Source organism: Capra hircus, chromosome 10 (assembly GCF_001704415.2).
Source record: "Capra hircus breed San Clemente chromosome 10, ASM170441v1, whole genome shotgun sequence".
Lineage (NCBI taxonomy): Eukaryota > Metazoa > Chordata > Mammalia > Artiodactyla > Bovidae > Capra > Capra hircus.
Genome location: NC_030817.1, coordinates 23603637 through 23630562, shown reverse-complemented (window position 1 = coordinate 23630562; position 26926 = coordinate 23603637). Strand labels below are relative to the sequence as shown.

The 26926-nt window shown below is 42.0% G+C and overlaps 2 protein-coding genes across 2 annotated transcripts in view; one reads left to right on the top strand and one right to left on the bottom strand.

The window, feature by feature from the left end:
• ARG2 (arginase 2) overlaps window positions 1-8693 on the top strand; it is a 39938-nt gene extending 31245 nt beyond the window's left edge. The window contains exons 4-8 of the mRNA XM_005686001.3: window positions 573-732; window positions 4744-4838; window positions 5013-5117; window positions 6057-6193; window positions 8218-8693. Coding sequence (XP_005686058.1) covers window positions 573-732; window positions 4744-4838; window positions 5013-5117; window positions 6057-6193; window positions 8218-8423 — 703 coding nt within the window. The 3' untranslated portion in view covers window positions 8424-8693. The remainder of the gene's footprint in view (window positions 1-572; window positions 733-4743; window positions 4839-5012; window positions 5118-6056; window positions 6194-8217) is intronic.
• On the bottom strand, window positions 8651-26007 carry VTI1B (vesicle transport through interaction with t-SNAREs 1B). Its single transcript, XM_005686000.3, has 6 exons — window positions 25507-26007; window positions 16219-16277; window positions 14417-14608; window positions 12082-12255; window positions 10191-10252; window positions 8651-8982 (listed from the first exon to the last, which is right to left on the bottom strand). The coding sequence occupies exons 1-6, from the start codon at window positions 25619-25621 to the stop codon at window positions 8886-8888; spliced, it is 699 nt and encodes a 232-aa protein (XP_005686057.1). The 5' UTR covers window positions 25622-26007; the 3' UTR covers window positions 8651-8885.

The following is a 26926-nucleotide window of genomic DNA, read 5'->3' as shown; positions in this document are numbered from 1 at the left end:
CTTGTTTTATTCAGTGATCTAATGAGGTCTTTAATTGGGTTGCCCTGTTAATGTCTTTAAAAATGTTGACTTCCTGTTTTAGGAAGTATCACATAATCTTTCTAAAAAGCGGTAATACAAATTTTTATCCTTAAAAAGTTAATATAACTGATTCTTTAAAATACATTCTTCTTGGTCTCTCAAGAGATATTAAGTAATACTAGTGAGTTTTTACATACTGATCACCTCTTTAACAGGATTTCATTTGTTGAACAAAAATTTTGGGTCCTTTTCTGGGCCAAGGCTAATGGATCCAATTAAAGGAATTTAGGGGCAGCAGCGACACCTGGCACACCACAAGAATAGCCAGTTGTCAGCTTTGAATCTTTAGAGCCTTCCATTTCTCCTGTCTTTCATTCAGGATTTGTCTTTGGGAATGACAGTCCCAGGGACCCTGTCTTATCCAAATCCAGATTCAATCTAGAGCCCTGACTTTGCCCTGAGGACAAAGTGTGAGCTGTGCTGGCTGAAGATATTTGTTATTAATGATGTTTGCCAAGCAGGGGGCCTTTAAGATTATTTTTTCTTTGCAGCCTGGCAATCGGTACCATCAGTGGCCACGCCCGACACTGCCCAGACCTTGGTGTGATCTGGGTTGATGCCCATGCTGACATCAATACACCCCTCACCACTTCATCTGGAAATCTACACGGACAGCCAGTTTCATTTCTCCTCAGAGAACTACAGGACAAGGTCTGTGGGCTGAAATGAAGAGAATGGAGGGCAGGTTGTAAGGGTTATCCTGGGGCTCTGAGAATCTAGTTCAGTGAGATTTCTGTGAAGGACAGATTTATGGTGATGGTAGTAATGTTCCCCACTTCTTTGTTTGTTCACCAAACTGTTTTGGACCACATAGTCTAGATTCTGGGACATAAAGATGACTAGCACACGGGCCCTGCTTTTGAAGTGGCTCATAATCTCATCTCATAATAAAGAAATGTGGTAATGGGCAGTGCCCTCTAGTGATATGGATATACCTACAGCCTGAAGAATTCTTGGTAAGAAGCTCCTGGGCCTCACTCTTGGACCCACCAGACTAGAAGACAAATAAAACCATGATTACCTCAGTAATGTTTTCCCAGGCTCTTCAGAAGACATGGGAGCTCATGCTAGGCATGGACTAGAATCTGTGTATCTCTCCCCTTAGTAAGGGACGAAGTTAAACCAGGATAGTACAAAGGTTATTCACTAGGCAGAATTCACATTTTGGCTCTTGGGGACTTGAAACATAACCTGGTTCCCATCTCAAGAACCAATCTGTAAACAATTCAATAGTGTGCAAAGAGGTGGAAAAGATCTAGTCAGCAGTATTCTTGCTATTTAGATAAGTTAATGAGAAACCAAGGCCACCTTCAGTTCCGGTCAGTTGCTCAGTTGTGTCCAACTCTTTGCGACCTCATGGACTGCAGCATGCCAGGGTTCCCTGTCCATCACCATACTCCTGAAGCTTGCTCAAACTCATGTTCGTCGAGTCTGTGATGCCATCCAACCATCTCATCTGCTGTTGTCTCCTTCTGCCTTTAATCTTTCCCAGCATCAGGGTCTTTTCCAATTGAGTCAGCTCATCACATCAGGTGGCCAAAGTATTATATCATCAGCTTCAGGTGTCAGTCCTTCCAATGAATATTCAGGACTGATTTCCTTTAGGATTGACAGGTTTGATCTCTTTGGAGTCCAAGGGACTCTCAAGAGTCTTCTCCAACACCACAGTTCAAAAGCATCAATTCTTCGGCACTCAGCATTCTTTGGCGCTCAGCTTTCTTTATAGTCCAACTTTCACATCCATACATGACTACTGCAAGAACCATAAATTTGACTAGACGGACCTTTGTTGGCAAAGTAATGTCTTTGCTTTGTATATGCTGTCTAGGTTGGTCACAGCTTTTCTTCCAAGGAGCAAGCGTCTTTTAATTTCATGGCTGCAGTCAACCATCTGCAGTGATTTTGGAGCCCAAGAAAAAGTCCGTCACCGTTTCCATTGTTTCCCCATCTATTTGCCATGAAGTGATGGGACTGGAAGCCATGATCTTAGTTTTCTAAATGTTGAGTTTTAAGCTAGCTTTTTCATTCTCCTCTTTCACTTTCATCAAGAGGCTCTTTAGTTCCTCTTTGCTTTCTGTCATAAGGGTGGTATCATCTGCGTATCTGGGGTTATTGATATTTCTCCCAGGAGTCTTGATTCCAGCTTGTGCTTCATCCAGCCGGGCATGTTGCATGATATACTCTGCATATAAGTTAAATATGGAGGGGGACAATATACAACCTTGACGTACTCCTTTCCTGATTTGGGACCAGTCTGTTGTTCCATGTCCACTTCTGTTTCTTCTTGACCTGCATACAGATTTCTCAGAAGGCAGGTTAGGTCAAGGTGGTCTGGTATTCCCATCTCTTGAGTTTTCCAGTTTGTTGTGATCCACACAGCCAAAGGCTTTGGCATAGTCAATAAAGCAGAAATAGATGTTTTTCTGGAACTCTCTTACTTTTTTGATGATCCAGTGGATGTTGGCAATTTGATCTCTGGTTCCTCTGCCTTTTCTAAATCCAGCTTGAACATCTGGACTGTTGAAAACTGGCTTGGAGAATTTTGCTACTTTGCCAGCCTGTGAGATGAGTGCAATTGTGCAGTAGTTGGAGCATTCTTTGGCATTGCCTTTCTTTGGGACTGGAATGAAAACTGACCTTTTCCAATCCTGTGGCCACTGCTGAGTTTTCCAAATTTGCTGGCATATTGAGTGCAGCACTTTAACAGATCATCTTTTAGGATCTGACATAGCTCAACTGGAATTCCGTCAGCTCCACTAGCTTTGTTTATAGTGATGCTTCCTAGTAAGACCCACTTGACTTCGCATTCCTGGATGTCTGGCTCTAGCTGAGTGATCACACCATCATGGTTATCTGGGTCATTACGATCTTTTTTCTATAATTCTTCTGTGTATTCTCGCCACCTCTTCTTAATATTTTTTGCTTCTGTTAGGTCCATACCATTTCTGTCCTTTATCGAGCCCATCTTTGCATGAAATGTTCCCTTGGTATCTCTAATTTTCTTGAAGCGATCTCTGGTCTTTCCCATTCCATTGTTTTCCTCTATTTCTTTGCACTGATCACTGAGGAAGGTTTTCTTATCTCTCCTTGCTATTCTTTGGAACTCTGCATTCAAATGGGTATATCTTTCCTTTTCTCTTTTGCCTTGAGCTTCTCTTCTTTTCTCAGCTATTTATAAGGCCTCAGACAACCATTTTGCATTTTTGTATTTTTTCTTGAGGATGCTCTTGATCACTGCCTCCTGTACAGTGTAATAAACCTCTGTCCACAGTTCTTCAGGCACTCTATCAGATCTAATCGCTTGAATCTATCTGTCACTTTTGTATAGTCAAGAGATTTGACTTCAGTCATATCTGAATGGTCTAGTGATTTTCCCGACTTTGTTCAAGTCTAAATTTGGCAATAAGATTGAGTTGATGTTCTGAGGCACAGTCAGCTCCTGGTCTTGTTTTTGCTGACTGTATAGAGCTTCTCCATTAGGCTGCAAAGAATATAATCAATCTGATTTTTGTATTGACCATCTGGTGCTGTCCATGTGTAGTCTTCTCTTGTGTTGTTGGAAGAGGGTGTTTGCTGACAAGTGCATTCTCTTGGCAAAACTGCTAGCCTTTGCCCTGCTTCATTTTGTACTCCCAGGCCAAATTTGTGTTACTCCAGGTATCTCTCTTGACTTCCAACTTTTGCATTCCAGTCCCTTATAATGAAAAGGACATCTTTTTTGGGTGCTAGTTCTAGAAGGTCTTGTAGGTCTTTGTAGAACTGTTCAACTTTAGCTTCTGCAGCATTAATGGTTGGGGTACAGACTTGGATTACTATATTGAATGGTTTGCCTTGGAAGTGAACAGAGATCATTCTTTCATTCTAGATTGCACCCAAGTACTGCATTTTGGACTCTTGTTGACTACGATAGCTACTCCATTTCTTCTAAGGGATTTTCGCCCACAGTAGTAGATATAATGGTCATCTGAGTTAAATTCACCAATTCTAGTCCATTTTATTTCATTGATTCCCCAGGTCCCATCTCCTGTTTGACCACTTCCAATTTAGCTTGATTTATGGACCCAACATTCCAGGTTCCTGTGCAATATTGTTCTTTACAGCATCAAACTTTATTTCTGTCACCAGTCACATCCACAGCTGGGCATTGTTTTGCTGTGGTTCTGTCTCTTCATTCTTTCTGGTGTTATTTCTCTACTCTTTTCCAGTAGCATATTAGGCACCTACTGACCTGGGAAGTTCATCTTTCAGTGTCCTATCTTTTTGCCTTTTCATACTGTTCATGGGGTTCTCAAGGCAAGAATACTTTAGTGGTTTGCCATTGCCTTCTCCAGTGGACCATGTTCTGTCAGAACTCTTCACCATAACCCATCCATCTTGACCCTACAGGGCATGGCTCATAGTTTCACTGATAGATAAGGCTGTGGTACATGTGATCAGTTTGATTAGTTTTCTGTGATTGTATTAAGAGAAGGTATTTAATTCTTCAGAAGACTATACTGTTCTGCAGCTGCCCTTCTGAATCATTTCCACTTCTATCAGTTCTTTCCCAGATCGTGTGTTTGCTGGTTTACACATACACTGAGGGTGAGAAAAGAAAGCATACTGCACACAGTGATTACCTTGGAGAGACTGAGAATCCCTGATGAGTCCTTCTCTTCACAGGTACCACAGCTCCCAGGATTTTCCTGGATCAAACCTTGTATCTCTTCCCCAAGTATTGTATATATTGGACTAAGAGACGTGGACCCTCCTGAACAGTAAGTTAATATGTTAGGGTTGAGTTTGGGGCCTGTCCTGGCCACTAATGTTCCATTTGATAGGTTATTTCTGGACTTAACCTGTTGTAGGTCACTATAAAGACAAGCCCCACTCCCACATCTGATTGAAAAACTCCTCTTTAGCTAAGGCTTTTTTCCTTTATATCTCACCAGTTTTATTTTAAAGAATTATGATATCCAGTATTTTTCCATGAGAGACATAGATCGACTTGGTATCCAGAAGGTCATGGAACAGACATTCGATCTGCTGATTGGCAAGTAAGTAACTACAATGGATGTCTACTTCTAGGTCCCAAAGAGAACAGGGCAGACTCTCAGTGGGCAGTAAACTTTGGCCTGTCTCTTAAGATAATGACCTTATAAAAGCAAAACGTACATATAAAAAAATTCAGATCAGAAAGAGACTGAAACTTCAGTCATGTTCTTCTGGGGCTGGGAGGGAAAACTGCTTGATGAATTTCTCTTTAGCTCCAATTTTAATGCTTATCTTTCGAGAGGAGAAGCATTCATTGTTCCAACTTTTCTCTTCTTCCCAGGCTCAACTATTGCATCATCTGAAAATTTTATAATAAGCAAATCTTGGTGGTATAGAAAGATGACAGGTGAATGCTAATCAAATGCTAGTTAAGAACATTTTCCCAGTGCTGAGTCTTCATTTCTGGGTGATTAATTGCCACCTTGGTAATATACTGTTTCTTAAAGTGTTAAGAAGTATAAATAATTTACTACATAGGTGTTTACTATGTTACCTTCAACCATTTGGATGCCTGGGCTAAACTGAAGTTGGAATTGGGAGATGGTAAGATCGCAGTCATAAGTTCAGAGCTGCTGTTCTACTCTGAGAGAATAACTAACTGTAACCTAGACCAATCCAACTTCAACTAGAATTTGTCAGAACCCATGTCCTATGGAAGTGAGGAATTCCCTCTATTGATAGTTCTTAACGTAAGAGGCTCTTAAGCCCAGGGTAAATCAGAAATACAAACTGGAGTTAGTCTGAGGCACACAGAACTGAGGGCAAGACTATGAAGTGGTGTGTAAGCACCTAACACAATAACTTTCAGAACAAATCTGGAAATCTGCTGTGTTAATAAAGTACTAGCATGAACAGCAGCAAAACCAAGGAGTTGTAGCTGTAGGAAGGACAAATAACCAAGTACAGCCCAAATGACTTTCTCTTGTTTTCCTCCTTTCAAGAAGACAAAGGCCAATCCATCTGAGTTTCGATATTGATGCATTTGATCCTACACTGGCTCCAGCCACAGGAACCCCTGTTGTAGGGGGACTGACCTATCGAGAAGGCATGTATATTACTGAGGAAATACACAGTACAGGTAAGCAGTGATCAACCTGTTAATTACCTAAGTAGATCTGCTGAAGCCTCTTGCCTGCCAGGGGATCTTTTCTATTATTACATGTCACTTTAAACTTCTATAGCTAAAAGCCATGTGGCCAGGCTAATAAGGAGTCATTTAGAGGCCATGTTTGGACCTGGCTGATAACAAAATACATTAGGGTAACACTGAGTAAAAAAAAAAAAATTATCCACTTAAACACTTAATAAATACAAGAATAAACTGCCAAACTGATGTAGTTCTTTGCATCTGAATTGTATAAAGGCAGATGAAGACTAAAAGGCAAGGCCAAATAGCTCTAATTTTAACCCTGACACTATGAGACTGGTTCACTGGGAGTTAAGAACATCAAGCTGAAGCTTCCCTTGAAGATATTTCAAAGCTGGACAATAATACCTTGTGCCCTTTCATAGAAGTCTTATACTAGAGCTTGTTTGCTAGGACCTGTAATATGGGGATACTGGAAGATGAATGGCAGTAATGAAAGGAAAAGGAGTAAACTGCAAGCTAGGGGATCAAGAGTAGCTACAAGAGGGGAATTCCCTGGTGGACCAATGGTTAGGACTTACTTGGTGCTTTCACTGCAGTGGCTGGGTTCGATTCCTGATTGGGGAACTAAGATCCCACAAGCTTTGTGGTGCAAAAAATTAATAAAAATTTTTAGAAAAGAGTAGCTACAAGAGGTTACTGTCCCCAAACTCATACTCATTTGCAAACACTTTCCATTTCTGTCAGAAAACTCTTGGTTTTAAGGCTACTTTAAATGACCTCTCATTATATAAAATTTACACAATTACTGAATGGTACTTTATCAACTAGATAAAGCAGTTTGCTTAATCTACAAGGTGGCAGTAGTCTAGAAATATGGGTAGTATATGTTTTTAACAGTTTGTACCCTCCTGATTTACTTCTGGGCTATGCAAAAGGTCCACATTTAGTAGGTGGAAACTGGATACAGATGCGTGTGCAGGGACTGGTGGACACACCTGCTCACTGTAGTTCTGCACGGTGCACTGAACTCCACATTGCTCCTAAGGAACGGCACACTGTGCGGATGTACTAGCACTGAATGTACATGTACTAAAATATAATATCCATAAGTCGATAGGTATATCCATCCATGTATCCAGGCTTTATGGCCACCCTAAATACTCAGATACTTGTATACTCCAATCTAGTTTCTTCTAGTGACTCTTAAAGGAGGTAGATTAACTTCATCCAGAATAACCAACTAAAGATAAACACCCCAGAAGTAGGGCATATATATGTTGATGGGAAGGGGCAGAGGGCAGGTCTAGATAGGTTCTTTTATGGTCTAATCTTCCTGCCTCAAACCCTTTGGCACAAGTACCCAGACCCTTACAGAAGGTAACTGGAGTTCAAACTAAATATGACCAAGTGCAAGATACTGCATCAGTCTGAAGGGAGACCTAAGAACTGTGTCATACATGGAGCCTGTCCTCAGAGTTCAAACTTGCAGGGGTGAGAGTAAGATATGCAGTAACAGCTATACTTTAGGACACATGGTGCCTTAAAAGTTACACAGCGCCAGAGTTCAGAAGTGGGAATAGAGGGCTGGCTAGTGAGACGTGAGAGATTTCATCACACAACTACAGGCAGGCATCAGGCAGGTCCCTAGAAATACTGGAAATGATACATTTTCCCAACTAGATTGGAAACTCCTACTGCCACCCCTGCTTACCCCTCACCCCGGCCTTGCTCATCCTAACCAGAAAGCCTGTCAAGTCATGCCTGTTATGTTATTAAACAGGGATAACTGACTTAATTACTTTAAAGGTTTCTTTCAATCCTACTCCAGCATTACCAGTGTTTCTAACTTAAATTCATGCCCAAGAGGATGAGGTGTAAGGGCCTTCCTGACAGTGGGTAATTTTCTAGTAGAAAATGACCCTTTCACCTTGGTGTGTTCTACCCAGGTGGGACGACCCTCACTGAAAGGAGCAGCTAGGAAGTTTTCTTTTTGTCCTGCTTTGTGTTTTCAGGGTTGCTCTCGGCCCTGGATCTCGTTGAAGTCAATCCTCGGTTGGCCGTGTCAGAGGAGGAGGCCAAGGCTACAGCCAGCCTGGCAGTGGATGTCATTGCTTCGAGTTTCGGGCAGACGAGGGAGGGAGGGCATGTTGTCTACGACCAACTTCCTACTCCCAGCTCACCAGATGAATCAGAGAGTGAAGAACGTGTAAGAATTTAGGGAATACTGTTTGTTGACACGTGTCACAGTGGGCATTCCAGAGCCGTGAGGCGTTTGCGGTGACAGATACTGAATGATCATCTGGGTCAATACTGCCTTAATGAGAACATTTGTGCATTCTTACAATTGTAAAGTTTCCTTCCCTTTCATTTTGGTGACTGATAACAGTACTGTACATGTATTTGTTTTTTGACGCTCACAGGGTATTAATATGTTGGAGCACTGTGTAAACTTAAAGAAGTCATAAAGGACATTTATTACCTTGGTATATCATACTGGTCTTATTACTGTTCCTTCACATTTCAGTGGTCTTCCGTCTTCCTCCCTCCACCCACAGTCTGGCTACACAGTGCCTTCTTGAACCGCTAGTTCACAGCAGCAATAAGATTTTTTTCCACACCTCTAACGCCATTCATTCACAGAGTCACAGTTCTGGTCCACAAACCCTTCCCTACAGAAGGTTTAATGCCTGCGAAAGAATTTGTAATAAACCAGGCCTCCCAGAATGGCTAGCTCCAGTAAGATGACGATGGAAAGTAGCAGCTTGTTGGTTGTCACTCTACAAAGAGAAGCAAAGTGGGATGTAGTCAGAACTCTGGGTAACCTTATTTTTTTCCATTCTTAATACTGAGGAGTTTGACCTGGGGCCAAGGCAGGATACTGTGAGGCAGACTGAATTTTTGTTTGATCATGTAGCCACTTAGTAGCCTGTAAATAATTACTACTATCTACCTCACAAAAATATTGAAAAATGGGGCAATAAGGTACCAAAACATACAAATGTTTTTTTTCTAAAATGTCTTCAAATAGTAATTAGTACTTCACTTTAAAAGTACTTTTTCTATGATGGGCTAATTAGAAAAATATTAAATGTACATGTGAAAAAGTATACCATATTTTAAATCAGTTGAATCAGATTTCAAAGTAGAAGTTCACTACCTAACCATCTACAGCTGTGAGGACACATTAGGAGAAGGGGTGGCAGGAGACTCCAGGGTCCAAGTCCAGCTTGGGTACAAGGAGGTGGTCCTGCTTTAGGATGAGTAACTAGAAGCTGGGAGTGCCTTTCAATGTCTTCTCAAACTTCTTGCCTTTCTTTCTCTATAAAGGTAGAAATTTTTTTGACACTCCTATATTCTTTAACACAAAGAATCGAAATCAGACAGTTCTTCCTGCTCCACAAGGAACTTATCACTGTTTTGGAAAATCTCACTCTCTTGCTAGTTCCATGACTTGGTTATAGTCTCACTCATACTACCTACACCGACTCACCCCCCAAATTCAGCCTCAGTGCCAGTACTTCCCTTCTGCCCATGGCTCTGCTGCTGTCAGCACTTACCTAGAGGGTTTTTTCTCAAGTCAGCTCCTTGCTAACAAGACAGAACTCCCAAATAAGGGCTGACTCCCATAAAGGGCAAGCAGAGCCAAAATCAAGTATGAAGCCATAGCAGTGAAAAGTTTTCTAATTAAGTTTTTACAAATTTATTTCCAGGAATATGAAGCTCTGTTCCCATGTGCTGTCATCTTTAAGGAATGTAAACTAGGATAAAAAGTCCTTCTAGTAGACCAGTTTTCCACGGCTCCAAATCATACCAGCATATATACTTCCAAAAATGGATTTTTTCCTGGGATACTTAACTATGTGATACTCTTTATTTCTTCTGTTTTATCAGTACCTTTGCAAGTCACAGTTTAAAGCTTTGACATTCTCAGCCGAAAGATTAGAATTAAGAGAAATTAATTCTGTGACTAATTTTTAAAACTTACTTTCTGGACATTGAGCGGAGAATCTTCCGACTTTTGCTCAAGTTTTCACTTGTATTTACCAGCTGAGAAGAGAAAATAGCAATTATTTCCCTCTTCTTACAGAAGTACACACTGTAGAACTGAACCTGAGTAAACTGACGGGTGTTAAAGGGTTTATGTTGAAAAACTCCCAGAGATCAAATCAATTTAAATGATGGCCTCTGTAAATAGAAGAAACTGGAAAAGACAAGATACTTTAATACTTATCAATAAGGCCTAGGAATGACTGTATCCCAAGGCTGCTGTGAGGAGACCTCTGGGACTGAGCTAATCCTTCACTGTGGCTACACAAAACAAAGTCTTCAAGTGTACCTTGCCAGTAACCGAAGTAACTCTGAGCAACTTAAGATGTGAATTTCATCAGCCAAACTCCAGGAGAGCCTCCTGAGTTAATGTTTGTTTTTACAGGCTGGTGGATTACCACTTTTGAGATCTGGTTCTTTTTCCTTTTTTCCTTTACCCTTTTAAGAGATACTTACATTGAATTATGAAAGGAATTAATCTTTTTTTAAAAGCCTTTTTTTTCCCCTTTTGGTTGCCTGTTACTAACCTATATAGCTGGAGGATATTTCAACAGATGCCACCTGCCATCTGTTCCTGTTCACCAGTGGCCTTGGTTAAGTTGATCTCTCAGCTCATTCCTCAGCTTTTAAATTCAACTAATCCATCTAGTAAGTTCAAAAGTAAAAACAAATAAACCATGCAATCTGCAAACAAGCTGCTTTCTCTGCAGCTTACTTGAATTCAGTACTTTACTGTGAATTTTCACTGAGGAGGGTGATACCTGACTTGATTTTAAGTTGTCAAAATCATTCTGACTTGATTTTAAGAGTGGAAGATTATGGCTACTAACGTGGGAAAATAACAGCTCAGTGTGGGGATTTGAGATGACTTTCTCATATCTAAGTCTTGCCCACAGTATCTGTGTTTCATTTATCTGCCTCATGCTCTTAATACAGCATTCCATTGGCAGTTTTTAAAATTCCTTTGCAGATGGTACAGAAAGGAAGAAATAAGTTGTTTTTCAGAGCCTCTTAGAGTGATAGTAGATAGAGGCCACAGTATAGTCACCATTTGGCCTAAGGATTTTGTTTTCTCACAGTGATCTCCCTTAGTGTGTAGCAGTAGTGGTGTTAGTTGCTCAGTCATATCTGACTCTGACCCCATGGACTGTAGCCTGCCACGTCCTCTGTCCATGGGACTTCCTAGGCAAGAATACTGGAGTGGGTTGCTGTTTCCTACTCCAGGGGATCTTCTCGACCCAGGGATCGAACCTCTGTCTCCTGTGTCTCCTACACTGTAGGCACATTCTTTACCACTGAGCCATCAGGGAAGCCCATGATCTCCCTTACCTTAGGTTAAGAAGAGTCCAGGATTAAACCTCTTTAAATTGTCGGCAGTACTATTTTATGACATGTGGAAAATAGCCTTGGCTCTAAATGACAGGAAAGCTAGAATCTTTTAAAGCAAATGTTGCTTTCATAACAATAGCAGGTGTTCTACTAGACGTGTGAGAAACAGAAATTTAGTTCATAATACAGGACCTAATACAGGACCTAATAAAAGGATGGTATGGCTACAATCCTATTTGACAATCTTCAATAAATGCAGAAACTGGGTTTTATGCCATCTCACTCCCCCTGCCCAATGACCTCTAAATCTTACAAGTAAAATTACTTCCAAGGGATATGTTTTAGTCAAGCAAATTACGAACAGAGAAAGCATAAGAACCTAAAAAATCATACCCTGAATTTGGAACTGTGGTAGCTTCTGACAGCAGCAAAGCATCAGGCTGTAATGGGCCCACCTACTTTCCCCATTTTTGCCCCTCTCCCTATCCACCCAGACTTACTCTACTCTTGGTACGTTCCAACTGGTCACGTTGCTCCCCCAGCTCTTCTATGATTTCTGAGCCAATCTGGTCAGTCTCTGCGGCAATACGATGAGAACGCTCAATACTCTGGGTGGCCCGGTTCAGGCTGTCAGTGCCTTGCAGAAGCAATGCCCTTTGAGACTGTAGCCGATTCTGACAGGAGAATGGAAGGGAATTGTTAGACTTCTTCCATTATAAATGAATTTATAAGAAGGGATATAATGTGTAGTAATTTTCATTACTTGTAAGACAATCAAAGATGCTAATGAATCAGACTACAAGAGAACCTGGGGTTCAATCTAGGATCATAATACCTCCCAGTCCACTGCTTGTTACATGTAAGTGAGGCAAGGAAAGGATTCAATACACCAGAGCATCTTCCTTGTGCTCCTGACGAATCTGAACTGACTCGTGCTTCCTGGACTAACAACTTCTGAGAGGCAATGGCCCAGATCTGGGATGCAGGAGCTACCTGAAAATGCATACATCCTATCATTTTGATAGGGCAAACCAACTAAACTCTACCGCCTTAGAGATAGTGTAATTCACTGAAAGTTCCCACTGATTGGTACTGAGTGACCACAGAATAAGCGATTCGTGTTCAGCACACAGAGAAATCACTTAAAAGTGTGACAGACTACTACTCTCTGGAAAAAAGTAGCTACACTCTTGGTAAGCATCCAAAGAATTTCGCCTCAGGCCAAACAGAGAAGACAAATACTGAAGTTGTTACACTGGTGATTTACTCTCAGGGGAGGTAGTATCTGGGGCCAAGTAAGCGCCCTATTTCTGAAACTCCACCAAAGTATTATTCCACCTATTCCTAAGCACAGGAGGCATGAGGACCGAAGCAGCCTTTGTCAGGCCAGAAATAACTACTGACAGAAATGGAGGCAGCTCTAAGTTCTCAGCTCTTCAGAGCATACATGCGTACAAACTCTGGAAAAGGGGTCGGCTCACAAGGCCTATTACTGAGCAGGTGACCATTAGCACTCGATACCACCATTAAGAAGCTGAAAAGATGTGTTTCCAGATCAGAAGCAACAAGAAGGCTTTTGCACTTCATATATAGCATACAGACAAGTGAGTGAGGAAACCACTGAATAAGGCTGAAATGAACCCCAGTTTACACTGGCTTAAAAGCAGCAGGAAAACAGCCTTTTTAAACATAAAAGATGAGGATTTTCAACTGAGTGGGCTTAAGAAACAGCAGGGAGAGACAGTAAGGTCACATGAATCAACCCCAGATTTGGAACAGTAATTCTACTGAAAGTACTTTATATACCTATATTGTTTTTATAATTTCTGAAACTAATAATGTTAAAGCAAAATTATTGCTTGGAATTATCTTCCCCCCTTTTGTTTTTGGGGCTTTTTGGGTCACAGATGACCAAAGTCACTGTATACCTTTCATCTCACTTTTAACAAGCACTACTTGCCTGCATTTTCCCACTCTCCTTTGAAAATTTTACATCATTCTCAAATACTCTAGTTTTCACATCAGGAATGTCAGGCCATTATCATTTGAATAGCTCTTAAACCATATTTAGGATGCTTCATGAAGTAGGATTTGTTTAATCAGCCTTTCTACATCCATACAGTCTGCACTAGTGGGCCCCCTTCCACTTCTCTCCCATGTTACCAGCCAGGCCATTTCTACTTTGTGCTGTGGAATATAGTCCCAAATGTAACACATGAAATTTAACCTTTGTGAAGCTTTTCTCCTTTACCTATCTAGCTTCTTTAGACAGTTTGAGAATACACATTTTCAATTTAGTAGTCTAATTTTATAAATGAGAACAATGGAGGCTAGAGAGGCAGCCTGGCTCACTTTCTATTATGATGAAGTAAGGCGTCAGCCCCCTTTTTGGGAAGCATCCTGCTTTCTCTACTGTATCTGGGCTATTGGGCCATCTTGATACAAATGTAAGGGAAAGCATGGGTTACTTTTATAACAATGCTCTGAAAAGTTAAAATCCTAACTGAACTCTGGGGGGATATGTGAGAAAGAAACTGGATTGGTGAATCAGACTAGAGTCCAGGTGTAATATGAATAGGTAACACTTGTTTATCACCACTACCCATCAAGCACTATTTTATACATAAAGGATACAAAAAAATCTAAACAGGTAAATTGCTTGGAATGATCTGCATTAAATTCAGTAGAAGCAGGCACCCAAGGGGAGAAGGGAAATTGGATGTAAGAAAGAAGAGGGAAAAAACCAGGCGTACTTGTGGAGTGCTTGAACTGTACTCCACAATTTGGTTAATCGTTGTGCCACAGACCCACAGGACAAAGACGGCTGAAACTCACCATATGCTCGTTCTCCACAGCGTATGTGCCATATTTCATGTCTCCTCGGGCCCCAGGAGTGGCTGTCAAAGGCGTACTTCTCACTTCCCGATGGAGTTTGGCAAGGTCCTTCCGGTAGGTTCGCAGCTTAGACATCATAGGGTTACGAAAAGATAGAGGTGCATAACGCAGTTCCTCTTCCATCTCTGCCAGCTAGGAAGGCAGAAAGCAGTGAGTAGATGGCCTGCTTCTATTCTCTCTCATATGGGTAATATGTCTAGTTTGGACTAATCAAACCACAAGCAATCCTAAATAAATACTCAACATGTGGCCCAGGAGGGGAAGGACCACATGTGACACCTTTACTTCATTACTGAGTGCTTGGCACAGTGCCCAACAGGCACAGAACAGGTCTTCAAAAACTATGTGATGAATGAGTGAGAAAACTTAACAAGTAGCTTATAGCTTATAAACATTTTGACATGTATTCTCTCATTTAATCCTCACAACAGATCAAAACGGTAGGAAATACTTTTACTTCATATATGAGACTTGAAGAAACCTGTTCAAGATTACATAAATCAGGATTCCAGATCTTCATACTCTTTTCAGTATACCAAGTTCTTAGCCTGTTATGGTCCAAGTGCTATCACGAAGCACTTAGGGACCTACTGTACTAAAAATGATTAGGGGTATGGCATCAAGGTTCTTCCCTTCCTCCACCTGAAAATCAACTGTTTGTGTCCATGTGAGAATAACCAGGGGTCCAGATCATTTCCATTTTTCTGGGACAAGTAAATTGTAACACACAGAATCATTTGTAAGAGCCCATGCGTCATTTTCTTCTGCTTTGGATGGCTAGAGTAGGACTGGTTAACTTTAGAAAATGCTACCAAGATGTTAACTGAAAAAGAGGCCTAGCTCTGTAACAGATATCACAGATATATGCCCAGTAATGCAGAGGTATTAGAAAAGTTTCTGGTACTCCCATTATGAAGGTGATAGTTTCCATAGTCTGGTAGGCTGATCCTCCTTCAAATACATGCAGAGCGGAAAAAAAAGGATGCAGATGGGCTTAACTTCTCAAAACTTCATTGGAATAAAGGAGGCATTCTTCAACAAACAATAAAGTTCTCTGGCTTAAAAAGAATTCTTCAGTCTACTCTGGGGTAGCAGATACTAGAGGCAACTATTTCTTTGGAGTGCTACCAGAGACTGAGATTTTAGCTCCAGCCTCCTAAAAGGGTTTGCTAAAGCTAGACACAATGCGATGAAGACAGAGGACCCTTACTTCTAAAAGGTAAGAGCAGAACTTGCTTGCTTTCTTTTTTTCTTAAGTCACAGGTTAAATGAAGCAGTTCTTAAACTGCTTAGCAACCTGGACCAACTTCTGATAAGCTTAGGTCCTGACTGAGAACTCATCCTGACCATGCATACCTTGCCCAAGGTACCAAAATCTGTTTTTCAAAACAAGGCAATGTGAGTAGGAACCACCTCTGAGCTCCATTTTCTGTGACAGTAAATTTAACAAAGGAGAGTAAGTTATCTTAATGGCCAGCTTTTAAAAAGTGCTTTCAAAAGGCCACCCAGGTAAAAGGAGAATGTCCTTACTGTATCAGCAATGTTTTATCAAGGACTCACAGAGGAATCTTCAAGTTTTACTCAATACCCATTCCCATCAACTGGCCTTATTTAGTAAGAAATAATCAAAACTAAGGTCAATAGACAGGAACAGTTAAATCTGTGATCATAGTGTCATAAGCATTACTTCTGGCAAAGACCAACAAACAGGAAGAGGAAATAGGACTTGTTCCTGTTCTCACCGTTTCATTTGCTTCCTGTTGCTTTTCATCGAAATCTCTGATCAACTTCTTCTTCTCTTCTAGAAAAGACAGATGAGTTTTAAATACTCAATCCTGCTTCCAAACATTTATTTGTAGAGAACATACCCTCTGCTTAGAATATATTCCCCATTTCCTTTCTGGGGGTACCCTACAGTACTTAATCACCCCTGAAAGACATTTAGAAAAGTAAGAGAACTAGTTACCAGAATTAATGGGGGCAGGGGGGTGGATGGATGGTATTATCACCGGCATTTAAGTGGCCCAGGAACAAGAGTACCTAAACTAGGGACAGTCCTGTGTAACAATGATCTGGCCCCAAAGACCAACAGCATTCCTACTAAGAAAGAAAACAGGTCTAATTATCGTCAATCTTTTTTCACCAACCCTAACAAAGGGACCAGGCACGCTTATCAATAAGAATGTTTAACAATACCAGTTCTCTGAAGTCTTCATCCCCATGGTAAATCACATCTCTACATTAACACTTATCCACTGCTTTTCTGCAAAATATATTCAAAGCCCACCTACTTTGCTCTCTGGATAGCCTGCAAGGCATACAGCACAAGTTTCTTAGCCATACCCACTGGCAGTGGTATAGGAAATGATCTAAAATACCACTGACTCACACAGGGGAAAATGTCATTCCTTGTTAAATCCTTTGCATCCTGTCATTTTAGTTCTAGTATGTCTTTAATACCTAAAAACTACTAATCTCCTCTTTAAAAAAATAGAACAGGCTTTAGCCTCAAAGCAAGGACATCTAACTAAACCAGCACTGTTTTGTCTTCATTGTAGCTTTTCTGATCACATAGCTAGGTTCTATAGATTTTTCATCTAAGGCAGTGATATAAAGTGTCCTTTTAAAGTAACTTTATATGTTAAATAAATGCATTTTACATGAAATACTGATATAAAGGAAATAATTACAGTAAAAATGGTGCTTAGACACACCACAATGATGAAGTGAGTACCTGGTAAACTTTGTATGGGGGGAAGTGCTGGGGAGTAAATGAGCTTAGGTTTTGGTCTTAGCTTTGGGCCTAACTCAACATGTAAGCCGGATAATTCTCTTCATCTTTTTGGGACCTAACCTCCCTCCTCGGCTAGGAAATGAGGAGGCAAATCACACCTAAGAAGGAAAAATTAGCCCTATTTATGAGGAGTTTGTTTTTTTTCAAACGTATACAGCAAAATGAATGTTCTCCCTAGAAATCTACACATAATCTACTTATTACCACAAACTGTCACTGTTTATAATATTTTTTGAACTCATCTTTTGGGATTACATTCACAATCTGGGATACTTTTTTTTAAACTGTGGTAAAATACATATAATATAAAACTTACCATTTTGACTATTTTAAGTGTACAGTTAAGTGGCATGAAGTACATACACAATGTTGGGCAACCATCACCGCTATCCATCTATAGAACCTTTGCATCATCCCAAACTCTACACCCAGTAAACACTAACTCCCTATATGCCCTCCCTTCAGACTCTGGTAACCGTGATTCTACTTTCTGTGTCTATGAATCTGACTACTCCAAGCACCCCCATATAAGAGGAATCATACAGTATTTGTCTTTTGTGTTTGACTTATCTCGCTTAGCATAAAACCTTCAAAGTTCCTCCATACTGTACCATGTATGAGGACAGTCTATGTGTTTTTCACTCAGTGTGATTTCTAAATACAAGCCAGCACTGCCATCAACTGAAGAAAGAGCAATCTTTACCAATGCCAAGAAAACAGCAGAGTATAAGGCCTATGAAGGGATGGCATGTGGGCACTCAACATGCTGTCCTAAGATTTTCTTGGATAATTTTGTTTACCCTGATTTTCATCTCACACCTTGACTTTCAAACCCAATCCCATGTTGGAAGTAACACCACTGTCATGCTTTATATAGATTTTACATTGTGTTAATCACATAGCATCTAGCATGTCAGCTGTCCACTACTTTTTAACATAAATCACTTGGCTGTATATATTCTATATTCTCAACTTGAGCTCAGTCTCCCTCCGAGTAGAGGAATTTACTTTTTCTTTTGTACATCCCATAGGTTCTAGAACTCTAAACCTGATAGGGTGCTTCTTAGACACTGTTATTGCCTGCAAGAGTCAAGCGACAATCCACCCTTTACTAAGCGGCATTCATTGTCATTCGCATTCCCTTAATAGGTATTCCAGGTGAACTATTTTTCACCACACACTGCTCACAACGCGCCACCCACCCCCTCAAAAGGAGAAAGTTCAGACAAAGCAAAAGGCCTACCTCTTGACCAGCCATGAGGTAACCACCACAAGTGAAAGTGTTAGTTGTTCTTTGCAACCCCATAGACTGTAGCCCATCAGGCTTTCCTGTTCATGGAATTCTCCAGGCAAGAACACTGGAGTGGATTAGCCATTCCCTTCTCCAGGCATCTTCCCTGACCCAGGGATTGAACCTGGGTCTCTCACACTGCAGGCAGATTCTCCCTGTCTGAGCCAGCAGAAGTGCCAAAGCAGCCTTATTATCCTTGAGTGGGCTGTTTCCACCCATCAGCAGTGAAATAATATCCGCAATCAAGAATGGCTACTTCCATGGAGAGCTATCATATTATTTTACAATCAGCATTCACGAAAGTGTTGAGTGCCACCACTCCTCTGAAGAGGCACACCTCCAAACGCAAGCACACTCACTCACTCCTGATCCAAGATGACAGAGTTCTATAAGGGCGCTCTGGTCCTAGATTTTTCTACATCTCTGTTAGTCCTAAGTTCTCCTCGTTTAATCTTTGTTAAAGGATATGAATATCTGCTTTCCTAAGAGACAAATTCTAGAATAATTCAAAGAAGGCAGCTGTATAATAAGAATTGGGGTAGGGGGGTGGCAAGGTAGTCCACAGAGTCTTGATCCTTTCACTAACTTCCCTGCATGATTCTGTTATTCTCAGTCTTTTTGGAATACTCTACTCTCTGATTTCATAAGACATATATTCTCCTAGGAGTGCTCTACAGCGTATACACTTTTAAAGATTCAAGAGATGGAACCCCTACCCAACTGAGAGGTATCGATACCTGTTCCTTTATGCTTTGCTCAGAATTGTGAAATTAATGAATGTTAAGAGCTAAGGTGGCCCTCAGAAATCATCTAGTCTAACCTCATTTCACAGTTGAGGAAACCAGAGCCTGGAGAAACTGTCTTCCCCAAGGCCATAGAAAAGAGAAGATGTGTAGCAACACTAGTTACAGAATGCAAGTCTCCTGACTATGGCACTGTACACCATGTACACGATGGCACTGAGGGGTATTTTCATGCTCTCAAGGTACACAGGTATAATCCTTTCAAATCTCTTCATTTTCTGGGAGCTAGAATTAACACTATAATCAACTACAAAACAGCAAGACTGATACCAGGTAGAATGGACACTGGAAACTCAGAAAAAATGAGCTACTCTAAATAACACTATTCTTGACCCCTCATGTCTCTCCAAACCATTCACATGTGAGTGACTCACTCTGCAGCCGAATGTTTGGTAAACTAGGTGCATGGCAGCACAATGTCTCAGACACGGAATAAAATGGAAACAGCCAGCTCTGAAAGTGCTAGAGGAAGCCCACCTCATCTCAACCAAGGTGGCAGCCTCTCCATCTTGTAGAAAAAGAAAAGAAGGTAGCTCAGTCATGTCCAACTCTCTGTGACACTCCGGACTATACAGTCCATGGAATTCTCCAGGCCAGAATACTGCAGTGGGTAGCCTTTCCCTTCTCCAGGGGATCTTCCCAACCCAGGGATCAAACCCAAGTCTTCCGCACTGCAGGTGGATTCTTTACCAGCAGAGCCACTTGTTCAGTTCAGTCGCTCAGTCGTGTCCAACTCTTTGCGATCCCATGAATTGCAGCACGCCAGGCCTCCCTGTCCATCACCAACTCCCGGAGTTCACTCAGACTTGCGTCCATCAAGTCAGTGATGCCATCCAGCCATCTAGCAGTTTGAATTTTCACAGCCCCAGAATGACTCATCTTGGTCCATTAGAACTGTGGAAGTAACTTCAGTTTCACCAGGATCTTTAAAGTCTGTGATTAATGCTTTTGGTGCTCCCTTGCAGCATTTCTAGGACCTACATCCTCTTTGCAGACCTCATGGTTAACCTGGATCTCACACCATAAAGGAAATTAAAGCATCAGATCACTCTAAGCCTGGTTCCTCAATTATAAATACGAAATATAACAGCACTGAACTGTATAGTTGTCTGAAAAAGACAATACACATAACAAACACGCAGCAAATGCTAAGCACATTAGGGCTCAACAAACAGTGACTACCAGTGTTTTTAAAGTAAATTCCTAGGTAGGAAGAACTAAGCAAAAACTAAATTTAAAGAATATGAAGTGTTGCAAAAATTAAAATTCTGCAGTCAGTGAGTAATTGTGTTTACCAACCTGCTACATATGGTCCTCCATAGTTATCATTTTTTCTGGTTTCCAAAATAATGGAGTTTTGTGTATAGCAACTGAAATTTAAGTGAATTAAAGTGAAAAACTGAATAATTTTACAATGTTCATTACAACATGTGGAGAGATGCCTTCAGGTGCTACGAAACTAAAACTAGAAATCATGACTACAGGTACTTACTGTATTGACTGGATAAGAATTTACAGCAGCCTGAGATATGTGGAGAGACCTCTTCAGATGCTGCAAAACTAAGACTACAAATTACTGTTGTGGGTGTTTACAGTAATAATGGATTAATAAGTATCACAAATGCTAATGGACTGTCACTTCCATACAAACTTCCTAAAGTAGGAAACATTGCGTCTGTTAATCCTATCCTTTTTAAAAATAGGTGTATACATTGATTTTAAAAGTGATGACAATATGGAAAACATGGTAAATAAAATCACCTTCAGTTTCAACATTTAATCATATATTGAGTTACTATTCTCTTCCCAACAACTCACAGTATTTATACAACCATCCAGCAAATATTTATAGAGCACCAAGTATGTACTAGGCATTGTTCTAGGTGCTTGAGTGCTAAGTCGCTTCAGTCATGTCTGACTCGCTTCGACCCTATGGACTGTAGCCTGCACCAGGCTTCTCTGTCCATGGGATTTTCCAGGCAAGAGTACTGGAGTGGGTTGCCATATCCTTTTCCATCTAGGTGCTTAGGATATATAATTAACAAAACAGACAAAATATAGAGCTTACAACAGAAGAGGAGGGAACGCTTCCAAAGTCTTTTATGAGGCCAGGACTACATCGATACCAAAACCAGAGAACATCACAAGAAAAGAAAATTACAGGCCAATATCCCTGATGCAAAAATCCTCAACAAAATATTAGCAAAATGAAGGGCATTTTCCACTGAAACAGAACAAACAATCCAAAAATTTGTATGGAACCAGAAGAGACCACAATTAGCCAAAGCAATCTTGAAAAAGAAGAACAAAGCTGGAGGCATCATGCTTTCTGATTTCAAACTACAGCTGACCCTTGAACAAGGGTATGAATTGGGCAGGCCCCCTTATAAACACATTTTTTTCAATAGTAAATTCTACAGTACCATATAACCTGTGGTTGGCTAAATCTGCAGATACTGAGGAACCTTGGATAGGAGGGCCAACAAGCTACACTTGGATTTTCAGCTACACAGAAGGTTGGTGTTCAAGGGTTAACTGCATATTATAAAGCTATAGGAATGAAAACAGTATGGTAACTGGCATTAAAACAGATTCAAAGCTCAATGGAATGGAAAAGACAGCCCAGAAAAAAAATCCACCAATGTATGGTCCCCAGCATATTTTTGTGCCTCTCTTTCAACCTCTACTCAGTCACCAGCATTCTCCTTCTAAAATACAACCATATGGTCCGATTTTATTTTAGAATCTGTATTTTGTTCAGGATATTTGCATCTGTGTTCATTAGGGATAGTGGCCTGTATTTTTCTTTTCTTGTGATGTCTTCTGCCTTTGGTATCAACATGGGCTGGCTTTTAAAAGAATTTAAAGCCCTTTATTGACTCTCCATATCAAGTTTAGATGTCTTAATGTGATATTTAGGTCCCTTAGTGGAAACAGTGTCAGACTTTATTTTTTGGGGCTCCAAAATCACTGCAGATGGTGACTGCAGCCATGAAATTAAAAGACACTTACTCCTTGGAAGGAAAGTTATGACCAATCTAGATAACATATTCAAAAGCAGAGACATTACTTTGCCGACTAAGGTCCATCTAGTCAAGGCTATGGTTTTTCCTGTGGTCATGTATGGATGTGAGAGTTGGACTGTGAAAAAAGCTGAGCACCGAAGAATTGATGCTTTTGAACTGTGGTGTTGGAGAAGACTCTTGAGAGTCCCTTGGACTGCAAGGAGATCCAACCAGTCCATTTTAAAGGAGATCAGTCCTGGGTGTTCTTTGGAAGGACTGACGCTAAAGCTGAAACTCCAGTACTTTGGCCACCTCATGCAAAGAGCTGACTCACTGGAAAAGACTCTGATGCTGGGAGGGATTGGGGGCAGGAGGAGAAGGGGACGACAGAGGATGAGATGGCTGGATGGCATCACTGACTCGATGGACATGAGTCTGAGTGAACTTTGGGAGCTGGTGATGGACAGAGAGGCCTGGCGTGCTGCGATTCATGGGGTTGCCAAGAGTCGACTAAGCGACTGAACTGTACTGAACTGAAGGGTCTGGCTGTGTCTTACTTACCTCATCTACTATTGATCTCCTACACGCATCTTAAGTTTCAGTCACAGTTCTGAATATTTGACTTTTTTTTTTCCCTTCCTTTGTTGTCTCTTCTCACTTCCCCTCTCAGGCAAATTCCCACTCAACCCTTTACACTCAGAAGTTCTCCTTTCTGAGAAGCTTTCCTCTCACTCCCCTACGGCCATGTTAGCCTTCCTGTCACGGTCTCAAAACTATCTTAGGACTCATCACACACTTTGGAAATCTGCTCCCATTTAAGGCAAGAACTCACAGAACTCCCCAGACCCAGGATATTGAGTGATTCATAATTCTTGATAGATGTTTATTGAAAATACTGAATTCAATTACAGAGCATAAGCTAAATGCAAGGGATGTGTTATGTATTAATATATTATTCAGTGACTATATTATTCAGTGCCTAATAATTCATGATAGGAAAACTTTGGAAAGCCTATGAAGTCGTCTTAGTACAAGAAAAAAAGGATTCAGAGATGACACCCCAGTATGTTTGCTTAATTAAATCCAACTTATTCAACAAATATTTATCGAGGAATATAAACAAAGCAGTGAATAAAGAGACTGAAGGCTGTTGAAATTCTTATAACCTGAGGATATGCAAATACTATATAATACTTACCCATTGAACAACTAAGTGTTACCAGCAACTTGTGTTGAGACTATTTTGTACTTGGGTAGAAATTCACACCTTTTTGATTGTCCTCAGGTAGATGATAAAAGTGAATACAACTAAGTTTTCTATTTTTGGAAACAGAATGTCCTTTGGCATTATTTAGCCTTCCCTGATAGCTCAGTTGGTAAAGAAGTCGTCTACAATGCAGGAGACCAAGTGCAATGCAGGAGACAGGGGTTTCAATCCCTGGGTTGGGAAGATCCCCTGGAGAAGGAAATGGCAACCCACTCCAATCTGGGAAACGCCATGGACAGAGGAGTCCGGTGGGCTACAGTCCATGTGGTTGGAAAGAGTCAGACACAACTTAGCAACTAAACCACAACCACACCCTTACAGAAACAAACCTTGCAAAATTTAAATCAACACCAGGTGAAAAAAATGATCTATTTTTCAACCATGTAAATCAGATCCAATCACTCTCCTGTTCTGTAGCCTTTAACTTCAAGTCACTGTATTTAGATAAAGATGCAAATCTTTCACCAGGGTTCACGTGGCCCCACACAATCTGGCCCTTTAAAACCTTCTCTACTACTATTTCCTTTGCTCATTCCACCCTAAACACACTGGCCCTTTAGTTCTTCCTAGAGCATACCAAGCTCACTTCTGCTTAAGGACTATTGCAGTACTATTCTGGAGAAGGTAATGGCAACCCACTCCAGTCTTCTTGCCTGGAGAATCCCAGGGACGGGGAAGCCTGCTGGGCTGCCGTCTATGGGGTTGCATAGAGTTGGGCACGACTGAAGTGACTTAGCAGCAGCAGCAGTACTATTCTGTCCTCCTGAAACTTATTTCTCCCAAATTTTTGCATGGTTCAGTCCCTTACTTCAAGTCTCTGCTCAAACGCTACCTCCTCAAAGAGGCCTTTCATAGCCACCCAGTTTACAATTAGAGCTTCCCCATTCCTTGCCCTGCTTTATTTTCCTGTATGGCCCTTATCACCACTTCCAAATATTTATATATCATCATCGAGCCATAAGAACAGAGGTCTCTAAGTCTTTTCACAGCAATTTGCAATATTACCAGCATCTAGACAGTGCCTAGTGCACAGCAGCCTCTCTTAATAACTATATGTTAAACAAAAGTATGAGTTTCATTCTCATCAGAGTCATTCAGTTCATGTGACCTTAGGTAACAGAGCAAACACTCAAGCTTCCACGCTTCAGGAAAAGCAATGAAAGTCTCATCGGCCTTGCCATCAAGATCTACTTGTTTTAAGGCAAAGAACTATGATAGACCTTCCTATACAGATTCAACCAGAAAACTCTTAGCTCCCCCAAGACAAGCCTGCAGCACACTGCATTATGAAATCAAGGGGCAGGAAGGTCTAAGCAGAGGCCATAAAAGGATCGCACCTGAAGGCCACCATTCTCATTTTAAAGACCAATCCCTCCCCCAACCCCCACCCGCCCCCAAGACTGGTTACTTACACCAGCCTCAAAAGTTATGATGGCTTTGGGTTTTTAACCCTTTTTGTGCTACAGGTCCTTTGCCAATCTGGTGAAAACTATGGGACTCTTTGGAGAACACTTTCAAGCGCGGAAAACAAAGTACTGAGAGCCACAAAGAAAACCAATTATACTCAGTTTACAGATTTAAGGGTCACAGGTATAAGGTCTCTCATGCCCATCTTGCCACAGTGAAAATGAAACGAGCGAACTCTGAAGGCAACAGGGGATTCAAGAGAGAGATGACACTCCGTGGTGGACCCCTGGGTAAAAGTGGCAGCACGGAGATTCTGGACGCCGGGACTCAGCCAGGCCTAGGGGGCGTGCCTGACGATGCCAAGCGAGGAGACGGGAGGGTGGGTCTGGGAAGGAGGTGGGGGTTCTTCCTCCCGGTGCTAGCGGAGCGCTGTTCCCGTTGCCTCATCCCGCCCCTACCTCACCTGTCCCTGCCATCCCCAGGAGCCGCTCCGGCACCCCTCGTAGGTCTTCATGGAGGCCGCGGAAGATCTCGTGCAGTTTCTCGAAATGCTCCGAGGAGGCGGCGGAGGTGGCCATGGCGCAGGCCGCTCTCGAGCAGCGGGCGCCGAGATTCTGGGCCCAGGGCCCGCTCCTACTCCGCCGTCAGCCGCCCAGCCCCTCAGGCATCACGGCGACCGCCGCCACAGTCGCCCGACGAGGCGCTTCCGGGGCCGCGGCGGGGTCCTCCCGGGCCGGAACGCCCATCCCCTGCATGCCGTCACTGACGGCGCGCCGGGCGCCAAAGCCTGACAGAAAGTTAGTCTGGCTCCGTTGCCCGGGAGACTTCTGAAGGGGCGGTGGCGCTTTGGCGCGAGCGGCAGTCTCGGAACCCCAGAAATACTCAGTCCGAGGCTGTAGGGAAGCCGGATGGCGGAAGGAAAACATGCGCACCCGCGAGCCGGCCGACGCGGACCCCTCTTTCCTGGGCCCCGCCTTCCGGCAAGGGTGGGGGGGCGCTGCAGTGCATGCCGGGGGTTGTAGTTCGGCACGGAAGACGCTCCGACTCGGAAGTCACGAGTTGCCGGGGGCGGTGGTCCTGCTGTAACCGCGGCCGCCGGCGTGACCGTGATGCGCAGCGGTTAGGGTATCAGTTGGCACCTGGCCGTCGTCGTCATTATCTTCGCACTGTGTGACTATACTGATTTCCTCAGTTCACATTCCGGCTGTTAGCTTTCAGTTCTCAGAAGATAGTTGGACCAGGTGCCTGCCTGCCCCCGAGTTGAAAGCACTTTTATCGGGGAGCGGGTGACTGGAGTGACATGCTTTCAGGAGTGGCCCCCGGACAGCAGTGAGACCCCTCAAATATGCACTCAGCCTCTTATTTGGGCTGAGCTCATATATCGGCTTGCTCATGCAGTCATTCACTCAGCAGGTGTTTGTCAATTTAACTGTAGCCTTTATGCTGGGTTCTGGGCATGTGTTGGTGAATAAAGATTCATCGCTTGGATAACGTATAATGTAGTGAGCAAGACAGACCTGGCTTCACCATTAAGTGTAATGTGTTAACGATTACAAAGCCTTTTCCTGCACTCTGTGGGTTCCCATGGTTAGTGGGAGAAAATTCCTATTTCCGTTGATTACATGGTTTGCCTATGGAGTTCATTCTGAAATGTTTCCTTGGCAGCCCAATACTGAAGACTGCCCACACATTAAGATACATTTGACTGTTCAGGGGGAAATGATTTGGTGATGTATATATCTCCTGGGCCCTTATTTTTATTAGACTGAGTTCATTGGCCTTTGATTCAACAAACATTTGTTGAGCTCTCTGTGTAGCCAAGTCTGCAGTTGTTAGTAGCAGTGTACTGTGATAAGTCCCAAGAAAGTGAAAAGTGTCAGTCG

Excerpts from the sequence above, each read along its gene's own strand:
- VTI1B (XM_005686000.3), bottom strand. The coding sequence starts at position 25,621 with ATGGCCACCTCCGCCGCCTCCTCGGAGCATTTCGAGAAACTGCACGAG. Across the intron at positions 16,278-25,506 it reads CCTGGGGATGGCAGGGACAG|AAGAGAAGAAGAAGTTGATC; the intron begins GTGAGGTAGGGG and ends TGTCTTTTCTAG. Across the intron at positions 8,983-10,190 it reads CTCCGCTCAATGTCCAGAAA|AGTGACAACCAACAAGCTGC; the intron begins GTAAGTTTTAAA and ends TTCTCTTTGTAG.